We start from the raw sequence: 19,493 nt of genomic DNA, 5'->3' as shown, positions 1-19,493 counted from the left end.
GAGAGCCATACATTTCCTTTTTTAAAAAACTTTATCATCAACCTGTTGATGTTGATTTGGTCTCCCAAGTAGGCATGGCTATACGGGTATGAATTAACTTTATGGATTCTATTATTGCAGTTGATTTTGCATTTAATTATCCACCTAATTTAATAAATTAGCCCCCTTTACCAGTGTCTCCTATAGATTTGATTACTTTAAATCTGTCCCCAGAATCAGATTATTTTGCTGTGAGTTGGCAAAGTTGGGTCTGTGAATTTTTAAGTTGAGGACCACAGGGTGGATCCAGACTGAAAAACTTGTCTTCTTTATTTTGCCTGAAACTACAAAGTTTCTACTTCTTAAGTCAGAGTGTTCTTGTATTGATCTGATCCAACATGTGTATCAGCCATATTCTGATGACTCTCAGATTTAAATTACTAGATTCTCTCCTTCCAACTTCAGACTCCTATATCAAAGAAGAGCACCACAAATGGTGGTTCTCCCAAAAATTAAAGACAGAATTACAACATGATCTGGCAATTCCCCTGTGGGGAATAGATCCAAAAGAATTGAAGGCAGCATCCCAGATATTTGTACATTCATGTTCACAGCAGCATTATTCATAATAGCCAAAAGTGGAAGTAACTCAAATGCCCATCAGTGGATGAGTGGGTAAAGTAAATGTGGCATATGATGTGGGAAGCAAAGGCAGAAGAAAAATTATTAAATGGTCCTTACTACCTATACAGCACATTGACAAGTCCTTGAAACAGGCAGAGTGACATTCCTCTAGAGACTCAACTGCCTTGATGTTGATACTTTGCTAAAGGCTAAAGGAAATCTTAGCCCAATCCCCAGATCCTGTAGGTCTACTTTACCATATAAAGATTCCTTTAGAGATTTCCTTTATCTCTGAAATCCCTCAAGATACATGTTGGCAATCATCCCCCAAGCATATGGCCCACCGATATACATCTGAAGGGTCTCATGACAAAGGTTTTATTAGATGGTAATAAATGACCTTTTCCCAACAATAGCTAGCCTCCTCAAGGTCCTGGAAACCTTGCTTCCAAAATTCCTCAGAGATTTACACTATTCCTAACCCCCTCCCAACTTGAAAGTATATAATAGGCCACTCCTCATAACCCTGATGCAGTTCTTTCTGCCGACAGGTCCTCTCCCCATGCTTTCATAAAATCACCTTTTTGAACCAAACCTGTCTCGAGAAATCTTTCTTAACCCTTGGCTTTGAACCCTAATGTCCTTTCCTATCAGCATAGACCTACAACACAACATTATTCAGCTTTCAAAAGGAAAGAAATTCAGACATGTTACAACATGGATGAACCTGGAAGGCATTAAGCTAAGTGAAATATGCCAGTTACAAAAAGGCAAATATTATATGATTTCACTTAGACATGAGTAATTAAACTCAGAAGCAGAAGTACAATGGTGGTTGCTTCAGCCTGTGGGGAGAGGGAATGGGGAATTTTTGCTTAATGGATATAAGTTTTGGGTTTTCAAGATGAAAAATCTGTAAAGATTGCACAATAATGTGAATATACTTAACACTACTGAACTGTACACTTAGATTAAAATGGTAAATTTTGTGTGCTATTTTACCACAATTAAATTTGTTTTTGTAAAGAACACACCTTGGTGTGCCTGAGTGGCTGTTGGTTAAGCTTCTGCCTTCCACTTGGGTCGAGTCATGATCTCAGGGTCCTGGGATTAGGGAAGCCTTAGGCTCCCCGTCAGTGGGGAGCCTGCTTCTCCCTCTCCTATGCCCCTCCCTCTACTTATGCATGCTCACGCTCTCTCTCTGTCAAATAAATAACATCTTTAAAAAATAAAAATAAGATAAAAAAGAACACCCTTTTTGCGTAATTTGTCTTTTTCTCTGGGTGCTTGGAAATGAACATTGGTATTGCCAGTTGTTTAGTAAACAGTTGTGCTTCACCTCTTAATGAATGTCAAAGACTTTATACATGAAAAGCTATCTGTGGAAAAAAAAAAAAAGGAAAAAGTATCTGTGGAAGGGAGAGATGTTATGCAGTACACTTTATGAGATTATCCTACTGGGAGAAGGAGGATTTTTTAAAAGGAGTATCTTCCCAGGTTCATAGCACCATATGCCATACATGCAGCAAACACAATGATTATAGAGGCACATTTTGGGGAATTAGCTCAAAGTCAGAATGATGTGGGGGTTGTTAAACCTCTCACTAAAACCTTAAAGAATGTGTGCCCCCTTTTTATACTTTTTATTTATATATTTTTAAAAGATTTATGTGAGAAAGAGAGAGCACACACTCTCACCAGGTTTGCGGGGGGAGGGGCAGAGGGAAAGAGGGAGAAAAATAATCCCAAGTAGACTCCTGCTGAGCATGAAGCCAAGGTAGGGCTCCATCTTATGACTGTGAGCCCAAATAAAGAGCTGGATACTTAACTGACTGAGCCACCCAGGTGCCCCAAGATCCCCCTTTCTTTTTTTTTTTAAGAGATTTTATTTATTTATTCATGAGAGACACAGAGAGAAAGAGAGGCAGAGACACAGGCAGAGGGGGAAGGAGGCTCCCCACAGGGAGCCTGATGTGGGACTCGATCCAGGGTCTCCAAGGTCATGCCTTGGGCTGAAGGCAGCACTAAATCGCTGAGCCACCAGGGCTGCCCAAGATCCCCCTTTCTTAATGGACTATCCTCCGTCAGGTTTTTAAGATTACTCACATAGTTTTTGTATTAAAAGAGTATTTTCATTCTAGAATGTACAAATACCTCAACAATAATCTGAAGACAGTCCAAATTCTTAGTGACAAGGAATGTAGTGTTGAATGTAAGCGTAGCCATGCTATAGGCAGGGGGCCTTTCACTATAGATAAACCTACTTTGTGTCTAACTTTTCAAACATTTCTTGCTCATCTTATCTCTCCCATTTGTATTCCTCTGCCTTGAAATGGGTATGACAGAAATGTGCTCTGATCATTGACCTTTGCAAACAAAATTCTGGAGCCTGAAAGAACCATATTAACCCAGTTCTTATTGGCTCCCTCTTCTAAAGGAAGTTTGATTGCTTTCCTGCACTAAGAAGTTTAGATAGTATGCCAGGGAGTATGTGCATGTTCTTGTGTGTGTGTGCTTTGATACTCAACAACTGAGTCTACTATTTGGCTAGACAAAGAATCAATCGATGTCATTCGTGTTGAGTCTCTAAAATGTGTGAAACACTTTTTATTTTTTTAACACTTTTTAATTTCAAAATTATCATATAATGATATATGGTGAGAATTATAAGAAAACGTAAACACAAAAGCAGAGCACAGACTACTTCCAAGTTTTGACCTGTTCTAGGGTCAGGAAAGGAGACCAGATATAAGAATCCAAAAAGCAGGACGCCTGGGTAGTTCAGTGGTTGAGCGTCTACTTTAGTCTCAGGGCGTGATGCCAGAGTTCCAGGATCGAGTCCTGCAACAGGCTCCCGGCGTGGAGCCTGCTTCTTCCTCTGTCTGTGTCTCTCATGAATGAATAAATAAATCTTAAAAAAAAAATCCAAAAAGCATTTAAGATGATGGTGACCACTTTAAAGCTCTAGCGCTAGCGCTGAAGAGGACACAAAAATGTACGATGTCCAGGTTTTAGTTTTTTTTTTAATGGAATTTAATCTGGTTGAAGATTTGACATGGCCATGCATTATTCAACTTTATATCATTGGGACCCTCGCAAAAACTGGCCACATGGAAAGCACTCAGTGAAGATTTATTAAATGATAAATGATTGAGTTCACAACTGGTAAGTCCCAAACAGGTGTGGTGATGAGTGGGGATGAGTGGTCCAGCGTTTTGGAGCAGAGCGTCATTCTTATAGTCAGATTTTTTTCTTTTTTTTTTTCAGATTTGTTTTTTTAAGATTTTATTTATTTACCCATGAGAGACACTCAGGAGAGAGAGGCAGAGGGAGAAGCAGGCTCCATGCAGGGAGCCCGACGTGGGACTCGATCCCGGGTCTCCAGGATCACGCCCTGGACTGAAGGTGGCGCTAAACAGCTGAGCCCCCCGGGCTGCCTTTATAGTCAGATTTCGAGGTCTAAGAATGTGGACTTTACCTAGAAGGTTTATCATCGGGTTATTCAGCACGGAATGGCAATCTGACACTAGCATGCAGAATAAACTGGGGGGTGGGGTGGGGTGGGGTGGGGTGGGGTGGGTGGGCTTGGGCTTGGAGGCAAAAATGTCTTTTAAGAACAAGGAGAAGGGCTAATTTTTTTCCTAGGGAGAATTCATTTTAGGGAAGGTGATAAAGTTGGGTCAGGCATTTGAGGTCTGAAGGGCCGGTAAAGAAATACACAAAGTCCAGCAGGCACCAGCTAGACTTTAGCGGAGGTCCCCTCCGAGTTGAGGTAGACACGTTGGGAAGTCCCAGCCGCGAGGGAACACGGAGATCCCCCGCACAAACCCTCTGCACTCCCTGGCTTCATCAGTAAGACAAATGGGACTCGGAGATGATGATGATGATGATGATGATGATGATGATGGTGGTGACGGTGGCGGCGGCAGTGAGGCAGGTGTGGCGGCCGCGAAGGTTTCTTGCGCGTGCCGGCCTTGAGCCCGGCTCCTTGCGTGCAGAGCTGTATCTCACCGCACACGCACAAGAGTCCGAAGACGACAGGACCGGCTAGTGACTCCGCCCTTCTCGCCGATCGGGGCTCACTTCAGCCTCCCTACACCCTACGCGAGCGCACCTTGAGGGAAGCGGCCGGCCTCCCCGCCCGCGCACAGCCCGGAGACCCGGAGCCGGGTCTTTAGCAAGCGCTCACTCCTCGAAGCCGGAGCCCCGCGGCCGCGCGCCCCGGCCACCAGCGCCCGGCGGCCCGAGCCTGCGGCTCCTCGCCCGCCAGGGGGCGCCGCGGCCAGACCGAGCCGCGCAGGTGACGCGGCGCCCCGCCCCTCGGGGTCCCCGCCCGGCGCGCGCCCGGCGCGCGGGTGCGGCGGGAGATTACACGGCGGGAGGGGCGGGAGGGGCGGGAGGGGTCACGTCAAAGCGGCGTAGACAAAGGGCGGGCGCGCGCACGTCTTTACGCACGCCTCGGCCGGCGGCGGCGGCCCAGGGCGGGCGGCGGCGTCTACGGAGGGCCTGGGCAGCCCCGAGCCTCGCGGTCGGTGAGTAGGACCGCGATCCCCCGTCCCCAAGGTCGCTGGCCCCAGGGGAGCCGGCGGCGGGCCGGGGGCTGGGGCGGGGGCGGGCGCCCCGCGGGCGGCCTGCGGCCCGGGGACCCCCCTCCCTCCGCCGCTCCGGCGTCAGGAGGCACCATTGCCGCTTCCTGGGGCTTCCCGGCCGCTCGGAACGTTCCGCCCCCTTGGCCGCAGTGGAACAGTCCGCGCCGTCCCTGGGTCCCGCTGCGGCGCCCCGAGCCCGGCCCCGCCCTCCGGGACCTGTGTCCTCGGCGGCCGCGACCCCTCCGGGGGGGCTCCCCGGCCTCCTCTCGCATCCCAGGTGCTCCTGCAGCCCGCCGGCCCCGCCCGGCCCCGCCCGGCCCCGTCCGGCCCGCTCGGCCCCGCGTCGGGGTTAGCCGCCCCGGCCGCCCCAGGTGCTCCGCGGCCCGCCCGCCCCGAGCGCGCAGGAGATGGCGAGGAAGCGCCTTCCTGTCCTTCGGTCCTTCGGCGTCCCTGGGCTGTACGTCTTCCTCGCTTGTTCCCCGGAGGAACCCATTCTTTTAGAATTTCTTAACCCCAGAAATCCCTTACCTCTCCGTTTTGATTTCACCCCCTGCAAGGCATCCTCCTACCAGAGGGTCTTGTGTATTTACTCCCGTTGCACGTAGGGTTTTAACTTTTGCACTTTAAAACTTAGGGAGAATATACTGTATGAAACCATTGTATGGTATACCTCGGTGGAAGTGAGTTCCACGCTGTCCTAGATAGATGATCAGTGCCTTCTGCTCACGCCCTCGGTGCCATGGAGCTTCTCAGTGAAAACCTTCCTGAGAGCACTTCCTTTCTGGTTCATTTTCCTTCATTTTGACTGAACTTTGAGTGCCTCTGCTTAGTTTTCATCTCCTGGAGATTTTATCTCAACTCAAGAGAAATGGTGTGAAAGCAGTTATTCTCCTGCCAGAGACTGTAGAAACGAGTCCTATAATAATGCCAGTCTGGCTTTCTTTATTCTCACTTTGATAGTGTTTTTTGTTTTTAACAACCTTGTATTATGGAGAATTTCAGACGTACAAAAATGTCTGATAAAATAAAACAGTGATAAAATAGTGAGCCAGCTTGCGGCCATCATCCAGCCTCAACACGATCTTCAAGTTAAGCCTGTCCCATCCATGTCCCCCCCTCCCCTAAGCTCTGGAGCGGAACATCAAATCCTTGCATTGGAGAAAGGCCAGAAAAGGGCACCTAAAATGATCAAGGTGCTGGAGGGCAAGTTCATACAAAAGTCTTTCAGGTGTGGATGAGAACTTCCAGATCATCTTGTCTAATTTTTTTCATTTTGTTGTACCCTCAAGGTCCATGGAGGTTCAGTGGCATGTCCAGATCAACAGGGAATAAGAGTCCAGCTGAGGCTGGAAACCTCTCCTGACTCCACATTCGGTCTTCTTTCTTCTCTCTATTTATTTATTTATTTTTTAAAGATTTTATTTATTTATTCATGAAAGACAGAGACAGAGGCAGAGACATAGGCAGAGGGAGAAGCAGTCTCCACGCAGGGAGCCCAATGCGGGACTCGATCCCAGGACTCCAGGATCATGCCCTGGGCCAAAGGCAGGTGCTAAACCGCTGAGCCGTCCAGGGATCCCCTCTCTCTCTTTTTTAAAAATTTTATTTATTTATTCACGAGAGACACAGAGAGGCAGGGGAAGCAGGCTCCCTGTGGGGAGCCCAATGCAGGACTCGATCCCAGGACTCCGGGATCATGCCCTGAGCCAAAGACAGACACTCAACCACTGAGCCACCCAGGCGTCCCAGTCTTTTTTCTACTCTACCATAGTACCTGCCTTTAAGTTGTTTCTTACAGGAAGAGGAAATGTGTGGAAGCACTCTAACAGAAGATTTTTACAATGAAAGGTTTGGATGGAATAATAGGAACTTTTCCATCAAATTCTGGAATAATAAAACTAGGGGATATGTCTTAAAATACTTCTTAAACCAGATATTGGACAAACGAGAAATATGAATCACAGCTTTCAGTAAGCATGGGAAAGTTGTGACTTTAGAAGGAAAATACCAAATTGAGAATAAGAGCAAACTTCAAAAGATGTAGATAACATTCACCACTATTTAAGAAAGAGTAAGGGAAACTGGGATGATTTGGCATGCACTCCTGAAGTTTTGCTTTTGATGGCAGAGAGAACAAGAGTACCCTTCCATAAAACATCTTTACTTGCCATTAACAGATTAAGAATCCTAGGCTGGATGTAACATGGATTAGGTGTTTGCTTTTCTTGTTTTTTTTTTTTTTTTTTTTCCTTAGCACACTTTGTTGCTGTTCAGTTTCCCTATCTCAGGAAAAACAGGTAAATTCAGTACTTATACCTCAGTCTTTGCCCTTAAAATTCCAATGAATGCTGTGAGCTAAGGAATCATCGTATATAGAGTTCATCGAATTTGCTTCTAAGTTTAGTTTATGTGATGTGGCATAGTTGTTTATAAGTTATTTTCAAGATATACTTTTGTTAGTTTGTGACTTACAGTGGTTATCACCTGCATCTAGTTTGTGGAAACAACTGTTGAGGTAATAGCATCAGGGTTTCTGGGTAAATCATTACCTTAAAAATATGGGTGTGGGGGAGAACTTCTGTGTTTTGTGTGGGTTTTGTTTTTTGGGGTTTTGTTTGTTTTTTTATGGGGGGGGAGTGGGAAGCAGAAGGGGGAGAGGGAGAACCTTAACCAGGGTACACACCAAGTGTAGAGCCTTACACTTACGACCCTCAGGTCAGGACCTGAGCTGATGTCATGACTCAAGCTAAAATCAAGACTCAGCAACTAATCGATTGAGTCACCCAGGCGCCCCTTGTCTGGGTTTTGTTTTTTTGTTTTTTGTTATTTCTGTGTGTGTGTATCTGTGGTATCAGAAGGAGTGCAGTGGTTAGCTAGGATTCTAACCCGGTAACTAGTGTCTGCTGAAGAATAAACCTCTTATCTGTGTGCACACCACAGAATGTTACCTTTTATTAAAAATCTCTTGCTTTCTGGAGATAGAAGCTAGAGATTATTTGATCCTCATTGAACTCTACTGCAAAACTGTTTCTTCAGGTAAAGTAGAACCTCATTATGGTGTGGTATTTACTTCTTTCTGTATCTTTATGCTCAAAGGAGGACTTGAACCAAATATCATCAATTCCATGTATCACTAAACTACAAAATACTTAGGATAGAATGATGAATGCTTTTTCAGAGCACTGAATTTTAGTTAGTAGGAATGTTATAAAACTTGCAGTTTTTCCTAACTTCTTTAAAGGTACTCTCTTTTAAAACACCCACACGTCTGACACAAGTCACAGAACCTTGTGTCCTTTCTTTGGGCACTCTTGTTTGGATTGTACCTCCTTTTAAACTGTAAGCCCAAGACCTGCAATATCATAATAATACTCTGTAAAAAGTAGAAGCGTAATGAATTTTTGTTGACCTTTTGAATTAAACTACCAAAAAACCGGTGAGGAAATTGAAATCCAGGGAAGCTGAATGACTTTACAGAGCTGTGCTTGAACCCTTAGCTAAGAAGACTCCTGAGTTCCAATTCTAAGCTCCTCCATAGTACATACCATTTTCTTCTCATAGCAGAGGAATGAGGAGGGGAAAAAATATTTACTTTTTTTTTTTTCCTTTACTAGTTACATGTATTTTATTTTCAGGGTCTGCTTTAGAAATTTTTGGTCAGGGGCACCTGGGTGGCTCACTCAGTTAAGCATCCAATTCTTGATCTCAGCTCAGGTCTTGATCTTAGGATCGTGTGTTCGAGCCCTGTTGGGCTCCATGCTGGGCTCCAAGCCTACTTAAGTTAAATGAAATGAAATGAAATTAATAAATAAGTTTTTGATCAGTGCTATCCAATAGAAATACAATATACACACCGTGTATATAATTTTACATTTTGTAATAGCCACTTTTAAAAAGTACAAAGAAACACATGAAAATAATTTTACTCATGTATTTTATTTAAACCCAAATTATCCAAAATATCACTTTAACATGTAATCTATATACAGATTTTTAATCACGTCTTTTACATTCATTTTTTCATAGGTCATTTAAATCTAGTGTGTATTTTATTTACATTTACAGCATATTTCATCGTGGACTACCCACATTTCAAGTGCTCAAGAGTTACATGTGGTTAGTGGCTGCTGCGTTGGACAGCACAGAATCACTGTCAGCTGAGCATAAAGATAAAGAAGGATTTTAGGTCCTTAGTAATACACAGTGCCGAGGTTAAAATAGAGCTGTGGTTTTGACCATTGGTTTTTTTTTTGTCTCATGTCTTAGTGATTTTTCTTTGTGTAATTCGCGTTTCAAGTTTGTAGCAAGTTGAACAAAGAAATCTGATGGTCCACGAATTTTGTACCTTTGTGATGAGGTCCTCTCTCTCTCTCTCTCTCTCTCTCTTTTTTTTTTTTGTCTTTGGGATTAATCTTCTCCCTTTTTCTTTTTTAAAAATCCTTGGTAAGTGGTTTAAAGTGTGTAGTCCAGTAATAATGCTTTCTCATTTTAAATAACACTGTCTAGTCTTTGGGGGGAGAAAGCTTGATTTTTAAAAAATAGCCAGTAGCAAAACTAAGTCATAAAATAACCTAAAAGAAAATAGGCTAAAGATTTGAACACTTCACCAAAGAAGATAGTTGGATGTTGAATAAGTACAAAAGATGCTTAATATCTTTTGTCACCAGGGAAATGCAAACTGAAACTATTTGATACCACTTCACATCCATTAGTGTGTCTAAAATTAAAAAGACTGATCCTGTCAAGTATTGGTAAAGCTGTAGAGCAGATGGAACTTTCATACACTGCTGGTGAGGATGCAAGATGATACAACCAGCTTAGACAGCAGTTTGGCAGGTAAACATACACCTACTGTAGACTCACTCATTACATTCCTAGGTATTTATCCAAGAGGAATTAAAATGTATGTCCATACAAAGACTTGAAGATAGCAGCTTTATTTGTAACAGTCCCAAACTGGAACAACCCAGTTGTCCATCAGTAGATGAATGCATAAACGAAAGTGGTATATCCATACATTGGACTACAGCTCGGCAGTAAAAAGGAATGAACTCTTGACATGTGTAGCAACATGAATGATTCTCAAAATGATTATGCGGAGTGAAATAAGCCATACAAAAAAAGATTTAAAAAAAGGCCAGGAAGTTGCTTCCAGTTACGTATACAATACTCAAATATAAAAGCACCATTTCTGAAATGGAGCTCTCAGAGCAGCATTCAAGTTGGGTAATGCAATGTGTAATGCACGTGTCCTTTCTTAGGCTGATTGCCCACGAATATCAACATATCCTGTGTCCTTTGTCCTTTTTTGCTTTCACAGCTTGGAAGACTTCATGTTGCTTTGGGGGAAGTTGGTACCAGGTTCCTTATTACCCAGTTCCAACTCACATTAGTCCTTTGTAGGCAAGGGGAAAGTACTTAAGGTCAAAGTGATCTTAGTTAAGACCAAGAACCAGTCTTGTCAGACTGCAACTGACAGTATTACTGTCTTCTTTCTAGTGAGTTGAGTTATCCTTTGGCTTACTATATCTTGCCTTTGTCTTGAACCATTTATTTATCCAGGATTGATGTCAACTTTATTTGTAGTTTTGGGTTTTTAGCACTTTAGGTTCATTTCAACCTAGTAGCTCTGAGTGCTGCCTTGTTTCCTTGGAAACTGTATACTTCCTTCTAAGCATCAGTTGCATTGAAGCAAATTTTTTATACTTCACCACTCTGATACACTTGACATTCAATTCACCCAGCATTATCACCTATTCACAATGATAAATACAATTTTAAAGGTAGCAAAAGGAGAAAGTGACCTCTCCCGCACACTCCTAGAGGCAGAACTAGAGTCATTCTTATATCTCTCCAGAGATCTGTATCTTTGCAAATACATATAAACTGTATATATTTTTCTTTTCCTCCTCCTTGCACAGTTGGTATTTACTGTGGACATTGTTCTGCATCTAACTGGTAGATTGTTTCTTATCAGTGCACAAGTAAATGTCTTTTTTGGTTTAACAGATGAATAGTATTCCATTGTATTTTCTGTTAGTTGTGGATGTTGATGTTCTTTGGATATTACCAACAGTGCTGCAGTCAATAACCGTGCACACACATCATCTTGTATATACATCAATACAGGGTTTCTCAGCCTCAGCACCAATGTCATTTGGGGCTGGATAATTCTTTGCTGGAGGAGACCTACGCATTACAGGATGTTTAGCAGTATCCCAGTCTTTTTTGTACTGGTCAGTAGCTCCTATACCAAGTTGTGACAACTAAAAAGGTCTGCAGACATTACCAAATGTTGGGGGGTTGTTGGAGGAGAGGTTGTCGAGGGGAGATAGCCCCTGGTTGAAAACTGCTGTTCTAATTTATCTTTTTTTTTTCCCCCCTTTTAGGGAGAGAGAGTGTGCAAGTGGGGAGAGGGAGGAGGAGAGAGAGAATCTAAAGCAGCCTCCACACCCAGTGTAGAGTCTGACAGAGGACTCCATCCCAGGATCCTAAGGTCATGTCCTAAGCTGAAATCAAGAGTTGGATGCTCAATTGACTGAGCCACCCAGGCACCCCTCTAATTTGTCTTTAGGGTAAATTTTTAGAGGTAGAACTGCTGGCACTAAGGTTATGTACACTTAAAATTCTAATGGCGTTTACCAAATTATTCTCTATAGATGTTGTACCATTTTTACACTCCAACTAGCAGTATTTGAGGATATTTTCTCATTTTCACCAGTATGGTAGTTTATAAAAGAAGGTTTTTTTTTTTGTTTTGTTTTTTTTTTGCTCTCTCACTAGTTTTAATTCACAATTCTATGCTTTACAACTAACCTTTTTATTGAGCACCTAGTGCTTGCTAGGCATGTAATATGCTACATGTAGTATGTAGTATTTTTTGGTCTTTGGGTTTTGTGACTTACTTTGAAATGCCTTCCTCTCTATCTTGCTCTCTTAAAGTTTGGTATTTAGTTTGGTATTTAGAAATGAAGATGGGGGCACCTGAGTGGCTCAGTCAGTTGAGCAGCAGGCTCTTGATTTCAGCTCAGATCATGATCTCAGGGTCCTGGGATCGAGTCCCCAGGTTGGGGGCTCAGTTCTCAGTTGGGAGTCTGCTTGGGATTCTCTCTCCTCCTTCCATCCTGCCCCTCACTCAAACACACGTCCTCATGTACTCTCAGGTGCATGTGTGTGCACTCTCTCTTTTAAATGAATGAATGAATGAATGAATGAATGAATGAATGAATAAATAAATCAATCTGTCTTTAAAGAACAGAAACTGAAGACAGTACCCTGGTTTTCTTCTGATCCTAATGGAATGATGTGCATACCATTTATTGAGATCTAATACGTGACAGACATTGTGCTTGGTATGCTTAAAAAATGCATTATCCCTGTGTAACCTAAGTGTTGATGTTTAATAAAATGGTACGTTTTCTTCCTTTGAGTTGGTAGGTGGCCTCTCTCTGGACATATTCTGGTAGTAATGATCTCCTGAAGTAAGTAGGCTGTGTCACAGAGAGCTAGCTGAAAGGGAATGCAACTGGCCCTTGAACAACATGGGTGTTAGAGACCTTGACTCCCTGCACTGTTGAAAACCTCTGTGTAATTTCTGACCTTCCTAAAACTTAACTCAAAGCCTACTGTTGCCTGGAAGCCTTATTGATACAATTAATGCATATTTTGTATACTTATCACATGCCGTATTACAAAAAAGTAAGCTAGAACAAGAAAATGTTCTTAAGAAAATCATAACAAGGGGTGCCTGGGTGGCTCATTTGGTTAGTTAAGCATCCAGCTGTTGGTTTCAGCTCAGGTCATGATCTCAGGGTTGTGAGATCTGCACTGGGCTCTGCGTGGAGTGTGGAGTCTGCTTGAGATTCTCTCCCTTTGCCTCTCCTTCCTCGTCTGTCCTTCCTCTGCTCCCTCTCTTTCAAAATAAATAAATACAAATTTTTAAAAATCATGAGGAAGAGAAAATACAGCACTGTATTAGAAAAGAATCCTTATATAAGTGGACGTGCACAGTTCAAACCTGTTTGCTGTTCAAGGGTTGGCTATATTTGATTCTGCAGTTGGGAATCATAGTAGTCCCTATCTAGTGCTTGGGTCAGAATTGGTTTAGATGACCTGATTTAAATGAAGTTTCCCCTGTTATTTTCTCTTCTTGGATCCTCTTTTTCTTGCTAACAATCATTAAAGTGTGAAATTATGACTCTGTATATTTATTTGCTGAACACTTGTCTCTAGGCATATTCACCACTATATTCCACCTGACATAATGTGTGACACATACTATGTTCCCAGTGAATATTTGTTGACTGTGAACTTGTCACTCTGAGAACTGAGGAGCACTGGAAATTGGGTCATTTTGGGGGGAGGGGGAGCTTAAAGGTCCAGATTGAAAAGTTTAGTTAGCTTAGTGATGAGCTCTGTCATGTTCCTAGGATGTAGCCACCTTTCTTTCTAAAACTCAGAACTACTTGTTTCTTATGTTTCTCTCTGGCCCCTTGGGAGAACTTTGGTCAGATAACTATGAGTTTGGCTGAAAGCTATGGAAATTAAGAGAATGTGCAAATACTACCTCATGTTTATGGAATCATGGTTCTATTTACTTGAAGCAAAGTGATATCCTCTCCTAAATGAGCAGTTATCTGGGCATTGTGGTCTGTTTGTGTTAAGGGGGCCTAAGGCACCAGTCTTCTGGCTTCAGTGGCTACTCTGCTAATCCAGCAAGATGTTTGGAACTCTGTTTGATAATTAGTTTGCTTGCTGTTTCTCTTTACTTCTAAGAATTTATGTGAGGATTGTTTAGCATTGGCCAGATAACTTGTTTGGCTAGGTTACTGTTCTCTGTTCTAAAGTCTGGCACTCATCAACATGAACTCAAGGGGTGGGGCAGGACCATAGAGAAGAGTTCAATGCCTCTTGGGGGAGAAAGTAGTGGCTAGGTCATGGGTTGGCAAACTGTGTAGGGTTGGATAGTAAGTATTTTAGGGTTTGCTGGTAGTGGTCTCAGTCACAAATTATTCTTTTTTACAGCTTTTTTTTTACAGCTCTTTAAAGATGTCAAAGCCAATCCTAGCTCATGAGTCTTAGAAAAAACAGACCAAAACCTGCTTTGGCCCATGGGCTGTGGTTTGTCAACCCCTGAGCTAAGTGAAGAAATTAGTTTATTGCTAAATGTGTTTAATGTTTTGGGGACATGAACCCAGAATAACCTTGGGAATTCTTAGTTGATTGTGATTCAAGAAAAGAGATCTAAACTCTGTCATGGGAAGTCACAGTGACCATAGTGTCTGTCATCTTGGGTCCATAGAACTCAGGGTAACCTTGGCCAGTGAGAGAGATTTTGCTGCTTATGTCCCATGGGAATTCTGGACAAGGGGACAGGAATGGGAGAGTAGAACAGAGATTTGGCCCTAGAATTAAGCTGGAATTAGATAGGCTTAACGAATACAGTGACTCAGCAAATTGAATTAAGTCTCAGAAATATATCTAATTTCCTCAACCTCTACTGGGCTGTTGTGAGAAATCTGGCATATAGAGTCAGTTTGGCCAGTTTATAAAAATGAAAGAGCAGGTTTGTACCTTGGATTCTGAGAACACCAAATTCTGATACATGAATCCAGATTTGCCTTGTGGTTTTTCTGTGACCACAAGAAGTTCTGTAGAGCAGGCCTGGCATGAGGGAAGTGTTAATTTATTTCAGGGTGGTTTGGGAGCTAGGAGGGCAAAGAGCATGGGCTATGAGACAGATACCCTGGTCTAAATTCCTACTCTCCTACTGAGTAGGCGTGTCATTCTGGGAAATTTACTTAATCCTCTAAACCTCGATTTTTGTTCTGTGTAAAATAGCAGTGGTAGCAAGAACTCCACCGTAACAGGGTTGTGAGACCTCTGTGAGGGTCAGTGATGTAAAATGTTTGTTACGTTAGCTCAAGATCTGTCGTGTTGTTAGCATTCAATAAATGTTAGCAGTGATGGTGATCAAATTAGGAGCTAATATTTGTGACTCAGTGCCACAAAATAGCATGTTCTTTTAATTTAATCACTAAATGTGTGAGACTGTAATGGGAGCATTACTGGGTTAGGAGTCAGAAGAACTGAATCTGTCTCTGTCTTTATTTCCTAATTGGTGAAAAGGAAGTAATGTTGACATGTTACAAAAGAACCTGTGAAAGGTATCTGAGAGTTCTATAAAGGCACCAGGCAAAATTTAAGATAAAGGTAGTAACCTGCTTATTTGTTCAATTTCTTGAACTTCCTAATGTATAGGAATGGAACAGAAGGTGATTGGTGTGAAGCCCCAGTGTGTTTGCCAGAGATTTGAAAGGATGTTCCTATGTGCAGGACTTGGCATTGGTAACTTGTGGTTAGGGATAAGTAATATAAAATTGAAGTACTTTTGTAAGGCATTTAAAATAGTGGTGTTCATGCGTGACTATGTTAAGTGGAAGAAGCCAATCTGAAAATATTCCAATTATAAGACATTCTGGAAGAGGCAAAACTATCCAGACTGTAAAAGATCAGTGGTAGCCAGGGCTTTGGGAAGGGAAGAGTGAATAATCAGAACACAGGGAATTTTTAGGACAATGAAAATACTGTATGATACTGTAATGATGGATACATGTCATATATTTGTCCAGACATCTAAAATGGACAGCACCAAGGGTGAACCCTGATGTAAGCTGTGGGTGACTATGATGTGTCATTGTAGGTTCATCAGCCACTTGGAACAAATGTCCCTTTCTGGTGGGACTGTTGATAATGGGGGTAGCTGTCCATATGTAGGGACAGGGATATGTGGGAAATCTCTGTATCTTCCTTTCAGTTTTGCTGTGAACCCAAAACTGTCCTAAGTAGAATAGTCTTTAAAACAAAAAAGAGTGACCAGTGTGAGGAGATAGACAACTGAGGGAGTTTAATCTCCATGTAGAAAATGCAGCAATATCTTGTAAAGTTAAAACTATTTCCTTTTCTCCTCCAATTCCATTTCTAGGAATTTATCGTGAAAGTATATTTATATTTGCCTTGCATTTTGTATGCTAAATCATGTATGCAGTTGGTTACTAATTCAAGTATTTATAACAAAAAAGTGGGAACATTGGTGTCCAACTTTAGGAAACCAGTTAACTAACTTATGGTACATTTTTTTGTTGTCGTTTTTAAGATTTATGTATTTGAGAGTGTGTGCATGCAAACACGGGGGAGAGGGGCAATGGGAGAGGGAAAAGAATCTCAAGCAGACTCCCCACTGAGCATGATGAGCCTGATGCAGAGTTCAATTGCATGACCCTGAGATCACAACCTCAGCCAAAACCAGGAGTGGCCGCTTAACCAACTGAGCCATCCAGGAGCCCCGATGGTATACTCTTAGGTTGAAAACTGTGCACCTGTAAAGAGTGAGGGGGCCCTGCATGTGTTGATGGAGCGCTTTTCCAAGATATGGTAAGCTAAAGAACCAAAACAAAATGCAAGTTTAAGAACAGTATACAGAGTATGGCATCGTTACTGTTATCAGGGTGAGGGGGGTGAGTAGAAAACATCAGTTATGATTTTTTCATCTTAGCGCAGAATACCTTGGAAGAATATGAAGCTGTGGTAACATGGTTGCATCTGCAGACAGAACTCTGGGTAGTTGGGGACAAGTAGGAGGGAGACTTTTTGTAATATAAATGAAATGTTGCTTCTATCAATATATTTTCTCTTCAGAAAGTTGGCCACAGATCATATCATTGGAATTGAAGCTATATGAAACTTCACCATTTTCCTTCCACATCTGCGCCTGCCACCTGTTGTTTGCCTCTCCCCTTTGACCTTGATGACTTGAGAAGCTGGCACTGAATCTAGGCTTCCTCTAAAACCGCCCCCACCCCCAAAGCATATTGATGTTTCTCCTCTTGACTTGTGTGACTGATGGTGTTTCTGTTTCCACCCCCAGCTTTGGCAGCATGTAAGCAACTTCTTGCCAAGAACCCAGGTCACTGCTGAGAAGGGGGCCTTAGGGAGAAGAATATCCAGAGGAAACCAATGCTGGATGCGCCTGGAGTGACACTCAACACAGGCAGCATGAGACATTGTGTGCCAGCATCTGTATCCTACTGGCAAAGACTGTAGCTCTCCACATTGGAGGGTCCTGGAAGCAGCACGCACCAGGAACCTCTCCAGAGGAAGAATGGGGCCAGATATGAACTCTACGATGAACACAGTTTTCAGCTTATGAAGGAGTTTTAAGTAAAACAATTATTTAATTTCCACATATTCAAGTTCAGAAGCCTTCTCTGTGAAGTGCCAGCAGTCACCCCCCTCCACAGAAGTTATCAAGATTGTTCTGGCACCAACTTGGAACTCTTCTTGGTACTTCTGGCAATGACAGATCTTCAGGACACATTGATCTGCTAAATGCTCTGGAGCACGAAAGAAAAAGGAAAACTGGAAGGAGCAGAAGGGTAGCAGAGCAGAGATCCCTCCCTCGCTGAGTACTCACTTTCACAGAAACTGCACCTGGACTCGGATGCTTGTATGGAAGATTGGTCCTGCCTCATTCACCTCCAAAGTCCATCTATTCTGGGGAGCGCTGGCATTTTGGGACTGTCTCCTGTGGCCCTTTTTACTTCCTCCTGCCCCCAGGCAGTCAAATGTTGTGAACCTGGAATGGGGTTTGCTGTCCTATGGGGACTCACTTTCTTTCCCAGGCTGGTGCTGTCTGACAGGACCATCTGAAGACGGTGGTTTGTTCTTGAGTTGGGGGTCACTGGCCTTGCCTGGATCCTCCACCATGTTCCTGTTGCTGCCTTTTGATAGCCTGATTGTCAACCTTCTGGGCATCTCCCTGACTGTCCTCTTCACCCTCCTTCTTGTTTTCATCATAGTCCCGGCCATTTTTGGAGTCTCATTTGGTATCCGAAAGCTCTACATGAAAACTTTGTTAAAAATCTTTGCGGTAAGTTGTGCTGTTTACAAATGGTTGCTTCACCAAGGAGGGAAGAAATGCTGCTATATTAGTAAAGACTTTTTCTTATCTGGCAGGTTATTATCTCTTGATTGCATACAGAGAAAGTTGGGAGAATGGGAAGTGGCGTCTTGAGTAAACAATTTCCCTAGGTGTGTACTTGTGAAAGCCTCTAGCAAACTTTCTTTTCGAGCTAAGGTACTTGGATGTTTGATTCTTGTGAGCAAAGGAACCTATTCCATAAGTCCACACCTTGCTTATTTATTTTAAAGAGTCTGAAAGATTAAGTGAGCTGTATGAAATGTTACTTTATAATGGGAAATATTTTTTACATGTATTATTGAATATTGGGTTTCAATATTTAATACTCCTATAAGAATAGGATTTTTTTCACATAAAAATATCAATTAGAGTGGCATTTACTGTATTCACAGTGTTGTATAGCCATCACTTCTACCTACTTCATTAACACTTTCATCACTCCACAAGGAATCCCCCACTCATGAAGCAGTTACCCTGCATATTCTCCTTCCCCGGCCACCGTGAGTTTATGTTCTAGCTCTGGATTTACCCATGCTGGATATTCTGTATTTGTGGAATCATAAAAAAAAATGTGCTCTCTTACGACTGCCTTCTTTCATTTAACATAACATTTTTGAGATTCGGTTGCATTATGACATATTGCAGTATTTTTATTTTTTTAATGGCTGAATAATATTCCATTGTGTATCTCTGTCATAATTTGCTTATCCATTCATCCACTGGTGGATATGGCTGAGCTGGTTCCACCTTTTGCCTGTTGTCAGTACTGTTGCTATAGCAGTGTTTTCAGTGATAGGATTTTTGAGCCCTACGGATGGTCTCTGGGGTTATCTAGTTACTTGCTACTCAGAATGGTATGGATGCCAGCAGCATGAGTGTCACCTAAGAGCTGATTAGAGGTGGAAGTCTCAGGTCCCCTCCACACCTACTAAATTAGAATCTGTTTGAGAAGTGGTGATCTAGTCAGCCTTTGGACCAGCTATTTTGCTTATGTGTAGTATTTATTTTAATTCATCATGAAATGTAATTTTCTTAAATTTCAGGCTAAGTAATTCTTCATTAGAGCCCCAGATTCTTGTGGACCATATAACTTACTATTCATGCTCTCTTGCAACTGTGGAACTTTTTCCACAACTGTTTGCAACTATTTCCAACTGTGCAAAACCAGTAGAGAGTCAGTAGAATATCTGGTAAACTTTTAGGAGACAACATTGAATGGTGCTTAGCTTTCATTCAAGTTTATAAGCAAGTGGTTAACTCATAGATGTATGGCGATTTTTGCTTTTAAAACATAAAAATCATGGAGTTATCAGCCTAGGGTT

General features: G+C 42.5%; 1 protein-coding gene across 1 annotated transcript in view; it reads left to right on the top strand.

Moving 5' to 3' along the window:
• The first annotated feature begins 4,993 nt into the window (after positions 1-4,993).
• The window catches only part of GPAT4 (glycerol-3-phosphate acyltransferase 4), a 32,471-nt gene continuing 17,971 nt past the window's right edge, over positions 4,994-19,493 (top strand). Inside the window, exons 1-2 of the mRNA XM_072763467.1 lie at positions 4,994-5,135; positions 17,119-18,120. Of these exons, the coding sequence (XP_072619568.1) occupies positions 17,692-18,120 (429 nt within the window). The 5' untranslated portion in view covers positions 4,994-5,135; positions 17,119-17,691. The remainder of the gene's footprint in view (positions 5,136-17,118; positions 18,121-19,493) is intronic.

Source organism: Vulpes vulpes, chromosome 7, assembly GCF_048418805.1.
Source record: "Vulpes vulpes isolate BD-2025 chromosome 7, VulVul3, whole genome shotgun sequence".
NCBI lineage: Eukaryota > Metazoa > Chordata > Mammalia > Carnivora > Canidae > Vulpes > Vulpes vulpes.
This window is presented reverse-complemented; position numbering and strand designations above follow the sequence as displayed.